Here is an 8,521-nt window from a genome sequence, read left to right on the forward strand (position 1 = left end):
TGAAGAGTCTACGCTTTACACAATGCTGGAAAACTTCAAAATATTAAATTATGATGGGGTGAGTCTTTTCAGACAATCAGTACTAAGACACTTAGAAAACTGGAACAATATTACTTGGTACCTGAATTTTAGCAAATGTATCAATTACAGTGCTCAGTCACAGTTCAAACAGTAGAACTGTAATTCAAAGACCTCCCTTAAAAGTTTTAACTCTAAGGCAGCATCAGTGTTTTAGATACAACCACCTTTAAATTTTTTTCCTTTTCTCTCTTAATACCATTATTTGTCCAATAAGAAATTCGTCAGCATCTTTCACAATTAAAGAATGTATCACTCTAAAAATACATTCTTATCTTTCATGAATACCTGACAATCAAAGTGAAATTCCATAGTTATTTTTCTTGCAAGAAAGTAATGAAAACAGATAAAGTACAGCTTATAGTGAATTCACTTGCCTGTTTTCTTCCTGTATGTCAAGCAGAGACTTCTGCAGAAACTGAAGAACTAGTGAAAATAATTATGATATATATTTCAGAGAAGCAGAACAGAGAAATTCCAACAAAGCAATCACAGAAGCACAAACACACCCAGACATAACGAAAAGTTATCTGTATAGTGGTGTTTCTTTCACTCCATAAACAAATTAAATTGAAATTTCAGTAGAGACTCAGAGAAGCAATGATAAACCAAATTCTCAAGTTGTTTTGCAATAGTCTGATACAAAGTAAGAGTTTCCAACCCACTCAGCCTAATCTTGTGAGGTTTTGAGAGTTCTGGTTCTTCAACAAAAAGCTGGAAGACAGAACCTTACAATAAGCAGCAATGAAAACATCCACAGGAACCTGTGAACTTCATCTACATTCTGAGGGCACAAAACGTCAAGCTACCACATAACTTCCAGACAGATTCAGTAAGTGACTCTGAATCAGCAGGATTCAGTAAACTGTTTTACTAGTAGATCAAATTTCTGCAAAATTATTGCCAAATAAAATACATATCACAGCAGATCTTGGCTTGCTCCAGGCAAGAATAGTTGTTAATAGTTTAGTGCTACCACATTCAACCCCAGTACGGAGCATATAGCAGAGAATGGATCACATGAAGTAGCAGCAACAGCCCTTTAAGAATCACTCACTAGTACTTTTTAAGATTTGTACCTTTGGCTTTTCAGTAAAGCAAACCTCACCTCTGAATATTAAAGGTACAAACCAAGAGAAAATTCATGATAAAAAAAAAGTCACTTAATTACATTAAGTAGAACAAAAAAAGAACACTTTCAAAACTCAAACAAAACAGCCTTCAAATATTGTTTACAGTGCTAACTATGTGAGGGTACAAGTTATTGAAAATGAACAAGCAAGACATCAGATCTGGCAGATTTTAATACTTTATGCCTACCTCACACTACTTCTCCCTCCAAAAAAATAAAACAAGTCCAATTTTTTTTTTTTTATAAATATAACCTTACCTTCTTTGAATAGGTTCTTAATGCTTGCTTTACCTAGAGGAGAGAAAACACATTTTTACTAGTGCATACTTGCTAAAGAATCTGTTCATCTTCTACGGAAAAATATGTCATCACTAGTATTAGATACTGCACTAGATGACAAAAAAATTCAGTAAGTTTAAACAAAAGACAATATACTCGGTGTCATCATACCTAGGCTGAAGTCTTCCATACAAGAAGCAAGGCTGTCCAATACTTTTCTATACAAGTAAACGTCTGCGGTTTTCAGTTCTTCTCTAAGGCAGCACACAAAGCTTTTTATAGCTTCTGTCATGAACTGTTCAGGAAGACCATTTAGAGAACTACAAGAGTAAGAAAGATCATGATCAGTTATCTCAAACTGAAGGTTAAATATCCACTCGATTAATGCCAGCGCCAATTAATGTTCCACTAATAGACAGATGTTGGTTCCTACATGAAGAGAGTAGCACTCTCCTTATGGTGTGACCAAATGCTATTTTACAATTACACTGACAAGTTGTCCCAAAAGATCCACTATGACACTATATTTTACTAGCATCCCCTTTTGGTTTCATGGTCTGAAAATTAAATCTGTAGTCTTCAAAGTACACATAATAAAGTTCCAAAAATATCCAGATGTTTTTTTCTATCTCTTCTAGAACACTTACAGGACATAAAGCTACTTGGAAATCTCCTTTGTTATTACGTTCTATATTCCTTCTCATCCCAAAATACACACTCTCGGCTTCATTCTTTTTATATATTTTTTTTAAAAGCACTCTATTAGTTCAGGAAACAGTGAAATGCTCTACTATTAGAGATTAGATTTCAAACAAGCTGAAGGAGTGTTTCATATTTCAAACATTGACATCATGCTTAAACTGGCTCATCCTAAGAGATTAGCTAACTTGAGACCTGATGATGAAAAAATCCGAGGCACAAAAATAATCCTGAATCCCTGTAGAAACAATCCCTGAAATGGTTAATGAAAGGAAGTAATAGCTTCCCTGTGTTTTTTTGGAGGGACTCAAGTACCCATTCCCTATATGCAGTATATTTACTTAAATGGCACATGACTAATTAAAAGATAATGCAGCTTGAGGAGATTTTATTCATCTTTGACGCTCTCGAAATTCAATGCTTTATAAGGATTTAGTTTACTGGAGCCAAAAGTTGCAGAGGGAATGAGCTATCATTCACTTTTCTATCTGTGAAGTAACATCCCTGGATAAGTCCTTTCCTCAAACCTTCCCTGGATTTTAAGATTTGGGAACTTGACTGTGCCTCATCACAGTGTCACTTATACACGGAACTAGGATGAACAATCTCCTGACTTCTTTTGCATTCCCAGTGTTCTAGTTGTCTCTGAAAATAGTTTGCCTATAAGCAATAACTTAGTAGTTCCATTTGCTGAAAACACTGCTGTTTCGTTCTTCCTCAAAAATAGTATTTTATGGGAAAACAGGAATACAAGAAGGTTGAATTCAAAAAACAGATAGAAAAACAAATTACTTGCTCTTCATACAGTTTGACAATGGGGAAGACTTCAAGATTAACAGTATCTACACTTTGCATCAATTAAAAAAGAGACAAAAATACTGCAACAATCAAATTACAAGCAAAAACAAGCAGTAAAATGAAGACAATTTTCACATCTCAAAAAGCAGTCTTTTTGTTGATCATATTATTTTCTTACATTGAAGATTACAGGTCAGAATAATAACTAAAATTTTATTTCACAGGTTAAGTATTACAGTGCTTCATCTCCTATATGGCAAGCTAGCCAATTTCTCACATGTTGGGGATGCTGTTTTACTCTATATAAGCAGCGAAAAATGGTCTAATGAAACGGAATCATCATTTGCCATTGGAATCCGAAGTAATTCTCAAGTCTTCATCATCCAGTCAGTCTTAACACTGTGCCTCTGTTTGTACAAAGTCTTAGTTTGTCTGTTTATCTTGATTTTGTTGATAAGAGCTGTATAAAAGCTAATAGGCTGAACCTCTCACAGGTTTCCACCTCCTGAATTCAAACTCCAATCACACTGCATAATACTTACTCTGTGACAACTCTACTTATCTAAAACTATGAAAAATGAATTCTAGCATCAGAAAGAAGATTAAATATTTTAAAGGAAAAAGTATACATATACCAGTTTTTCCATTGTAAGCCCTTATCTGGCTTGGATTCCTTTCAAGGAATCCAATAACAGAAATAAATAACAACAGAAAGCAAATTAAATTTAAAAATCCAGGATTTTCTTACTGATGAAGATTTTCCCGAATTTCCTTTTGAAATAATTGTAATGAGTTAACTGAGGAAAAAACTGAAAGGAAAAGTTTTCATGCACCTTTAATACAATGTCTACATCAAGGACAAAATTTTAGATTACATCAACACGTGAAACGTAGATCAACCTACATTCTAATATTCTTTACTCTTGAATCCCAAAACATTTCTGTTTCCTGTATACATTTTTTTTTCTGTTACATCTATCTTCCTACCCAGAAACTCCTTGATGTTTTGGCCTACCCTTAAGAAAAATTTAAAAAGTAAGCTTCTCTCTAGCCACACACCTGATAACTCTGCAGACTTGCTCCCTTAAGCCCATCTCAGTTTTTGAAGTAACGTTCTAAAAGATTCATACATAACGAGCTGAGATAGAAAGTGCCACAAGAGGCCAGAAGAGCAAGAGCAGGATGCAGCTACAGTTTTCCACTAGCATGAAAGAGCAGCTACCAAACGCATTTCGTTTTAAGTAAGCGCTCAGGTCCTACTTTCACAGCTAGGAAAAACTATCTCAAAGAGGTGATAAACACTGACTGCCATTAAACCAGATACAGGACTGAAGCCCTGCAGCTCTCAGTGGGACATAGGTGTTTTTGGATATAGAAAGACAGACAATTAGGCCAATGGATCTTAAAAATATTAAGGCTGTAAAAAGGCCACAAAAGAAATATAGTAATGAATTTTTGCAAAAGAAAAATTTAATCACAAGAGAAATAAGGACAAGAAATCAAAGTTTAACCATGCTTCCTCTGAACTGTCTTCTCTTTACCTTTACATTGTCGAAGTTGAAACTTTTTGTAAACAGAAGTATTTTAAGTTTCCACTCCAATAGTCTATATTAAAACTCACAAGCGATAATAATATAGTTTTGTTTCTCGAATAATGAAATGGATCAAAATAACACTTCACTGTAAAGATTTTAACCAATGATGCACTTAAAAGAGTTTTAACAAAGCAGGAAAGAAAAAAATACTTATCTACATATTAGTAACACTAGATCTCAGCAATTAAACGACAGCAATTTGAAGTGCACAATAAATTAGTGATGTCTGTTCAAGTTTCATCTAATACTAGATAAGGAGAGCACTTAAAAAAATAAAAGCTTATTATCTTATTACCTTGCTAGTACTTTTTTCAAGGGATTCTTCATGCCCAGTGAAAAATATATCTCTCCCAAAATATCCAAACAAGCTTTAACCATGGGATCACATGCAGAGTTCTGATCCATCTTCTTCACCAAAGGCAAAATCTATAACCAACAGAACATAGTATCAACAAAAACTGCACATACCCTCATCAGTAACAGAGGGAGAATTCCCTTTTATCCAACTATATGAGGCAAATTTGTTCCCTGCTTATGATATCCTTAGTTTCAGATACTTGAATAAAGTTGCAAAAAATGTCTGCCAAGAAAACCAAGCACATGAAAAACTGGAAACATCGTATCATTTGCTTACCCGAGATGCTGTGCACACTTATTCTCAATAACAGTAACTCTCGCTATAATTTACTACTAGAACTACATTTCAACTTAACGTACCTGCTGCAGTATCAACTGCTTTTTCTTGGGTGCCACTAATGTTTAAAACAATTAGTCCCATTAACAGTGTACATGATGTACTGTTCATTCCAAGAAATCACACTAATTCACACCGGTGAAATCTTACCTGTTTAATACACTGAATCTGCTGGATGCCATTGCTCAGCTGGGCACAGTGCAGAAGCAGAGATGCCAGATTTTGCTCTTCAGACTCTATAAATGCTACATTTGGAAAAAGAATCTCATTTTAGAAAGGAATCAGAATAATCAATATAGAATTTATAATAAGGAATCACTGCTTAATTCTTCATTTTTGCCTGCTGCAGTAAAACTACCACAAACCTTTAAGTCTTATTAAAAATATCTTGTATTTATAAGACAGTGTATATACACCAAATGTAATCTAATCAATCTCTACACTGAACAAAAAAAGTAAGTTTTCATAGGAATTAAGAAAAATAAAGCAACATGCATCATAATAGTAGGCCTCATCTTCCACATGAGGACCAGTTTCTAGAGATTGAGATTACATAGAAAGTCTTGAAAAGATGTAACTTCATAAACATCTAACTTGAAGCTAGTTTTATGTTTATGAAGTTCATCTATCATAAAAAAGGATTAATAGAGAAATTGCAATTAAACCAAACCAAATTACCAACTACTAAACAAAACCCTATATAAACAAAACCAAGCAAAACAGAAAAGAAAGAAAAAACACATTTCTGGCATCACTTTAAAAAGCTATGCAGACAAAATTGAAATGTAGCCGATTCTAAAACTTTACATGTCTTAAAATTCATCATTGCTTCAATCCTGCAAAGAGAAGTGCAATAACACACTGCTGCACTGGTTTGCTCCTCTGACTGGAAAACAGATTTAAGGCCAAGTAATGCAGGTCAGAAAAATATTAGTGGCCTATTCTTCTCAGGTACTTTTAAGAGAAAGAATACATAAGTCTTGTCCAAAGATTGCAGGAGAAGGACAATGAGAAGCAGATTCTCAGAAAAACACATGTCCTAACATCGTATTGTTTTCTTCAAAGAGACCAAGACTGACAGAAAAAGCAAAACTCCTGCTGTTTAATTTAAAAAATGATTCTGATACAGATTTTCTGCTGAGCTTTTTCACCTCAGTGAGATACAAAGATCCCTGAGTTATGTAGTCAATCACTAGACTTCCAAAGAGTCATACAACCACATACTTCGTAACTCAAGGCTAAACTAACTGAATTCAAAATGAAACCCAGAATTTTTCCAGAATTTTCTCCTACCTGCCTGCTAAAGATAACTCAAAAATTGAGACTGGTTTTGCTTATCGCCAGAAACATTAAACTAGATGACATCAGATCCGACCACAAAGGGTCAAATCATTCATTCTCATCTAACTCCGAGTTCCTGACTCATCTCCTTTATCACTAGTTTTGAAGTTTGTTTTTTTAAAATAAATATCACTGGAAATTTATATCAGAAAACAAAAAGCAATGTAAAACACATTTGTTTTGTCTTTAAATCAGGTAAACTACAGAAAACAAAGACAGGCAAAAGACACTCATGTATTAGATTTCATTACTGCTTTAGACTCCTGATTTCCCCTAACACATTTGAAGAGTCTCTAGCATTTTCTTTCATGGGCCTAGAACAGCCAATCACTTTTGAGTGATGTCATCACAACCACATATGAAAAGATAACAAGTACAATAAAGAGAAAAACAAAAGTTCAGTATTATCCCACATACTAAGGTTAACACTTGGATTACCACTTATTTATATATCTGCAAGGACTTTCAGGCTAAAGACAACCACGATCTAAAATCCTTTTAATTCTGCCACAGACAGACGTCATTGCCCATTCCCCCCCCAAAAAAAAACAAAAAAAGACCCCTCCAAAATATCACAGATAAAACATCAATAACAAAACATAATAAGAAAAAAATATTTCAGTAGCTACTCAAAGAGATTCTATTAACAGAAAAAGAAATTGCCAAAGATTATAAGATTATTTCGGGAAAAAAAATAATACTTACCCTGAAGTTTTTCAAGCTGCCGACTATTAAGAAAGAATGCATCAACGTGAATTTCTTTTTTCTTCTTTAAAACCATTTTTGGACGATTAAGTGATACCTGCTCAAGACATAAAAAATATATATATATATATAGTGTGTGTGTATATATATATATATACACATACATGTACGTACCATTTAAAACCATAATTACAAATATTTCCTATGATAATGGCCTTTCTACTGTCCTGAAATAATATTTATTCTGTTATCTGTGCAATTATTGCTCACTTCCATTTCAGCATCTTCAACAATTTCACACATTTTGTCCAAAATTCACCAAGGCTTCACAGAACAATAAGGAAGAAAGAGAAAACATGATTTCAAGATCTGTGGGATGAATGACAAACTGGAGCTTTTACTTCAATTGTTACATAAACTACAACATGACCCTGGATCACGATTTGAAAACAACACTTGGACGCATTGGAATTACACTACTGAACTTCAGTTGGCCTGTTTCACTTGCTCTACTGTTTGAAACTTATCTAACCTGTATTAACGTAAAACTACGAGGTAAAGCATTTTTTAGCATATCCGAAGTTTTTGCATTTGCTGTAAGAGATGTTACAAATAGCAAGTTACTTTTCTTAAGTTAATGGAAATGCAACGTGGACTACAGCCTGTCTTCAGTATCTAGCCCAAGCTGATAGCAATCAGAAAGTAAAATCCAAGGCTGGCTTCACAGGTGGCCTCAGCCCTTGCCCCAACCAGCAGAAATCGCACCACAGCAGGTACCAGAGGCGAAGAGGCTGGCCTCAGCTGCCCGTCCGGCAGGGTCACGGCGCGCAGAAGGGCCAGGCGGCCCTTTGGAGCAGGCAGCACATGTGCGCAGCAGCAGCAGCGCTCCCTTCCCGCTGGAGAACGCCGCGCAGCTGCAAGCGTGACTGAAGCACGCCCTCCTTCCAGCCGTTTCGTATCTAAAGCACGTACGGAGCTACGGCGACGAGGAGGAAAGCGCCTTTCGGGGGTCTCTCGAGGGCGCGCTCCGCCCCGCCAGGCGGCGGCGGCGCCGCCGCAGCCCCAACGGCTCCCAACGGCCACAACCGCCGCGGCCCGCAGGCGCCCGGCAGAGCGCGCGCGCAGGCGGCCGGCTCCCGCCGCCCCCACGGCACCCCCGCCGCCCCACGCGGAGCCTCACCCGCGGCTGCGGCCCTCGGC

At 36.2% G+C, this 8,521-nt stretch overlaps 1 protein-coding gene across 3 annotated transcripts in view; it reads right to left on the reverse strand.

Moving 5' to 3' along the window:
• Positions 1 to 8,521, reverse strand: part of THADA (THADA armadillo repeat containing) — a 170,297-nt gene extending 161,776 nt beyond the window's left edge. For 2 of the 3 annotated variants that reach the window (XM_062571896.1, XM_062571897.1), the window contains exons 1-6: positions 8,502 to 8,521; positions 7,322 to 7,418; positions 5,426 to 5,520; positions 4,877 to 5,007; positions 1,661 to 1,809; positions 1,469 to 1,501 (exon numbers count right to left, since the gene is read on the reverse strand). In XM_062571896.1, coding sequence (XP_062427880.1) covers positions 1,469 to 1,501; positions 1,661 to 1,809; positions 4,877 to 5,007; positions 5,426 to 5,520; positions 7,322 to 7,397 — 484 coding nt within the window. In that variant the 5' untranslated portion in view covers positions 7,398 to 7,418; positions 8,502 to 8,521. Of the gene's footprint in view, positions 1 to 451; positions 505 to 1,468; positions 1,502 to 1,660; positions 1,810 to 4,876; positions 5,008 to 5,425; positions 5,521 to 7,321; positions 7,419 to 8,501 lie in introns of all 3 variants that reach the window. The other variant, XM_062571899.1, reaches the window with a different exon arrangement.

The sequence above is a fragment of the Rhea pennata genome, chromosome 3, assembly GCF_028389875.1.
Source record: "Rhea pennata isolate bPtePen1 chromosome 3, bPtePen1.pri, whole genome shotgun sequence".
NCBI lineage: Eukaryota > Metazoa > Chordata > Aves > Rheiformes > Rheidae > Rhea > Rhea pennata.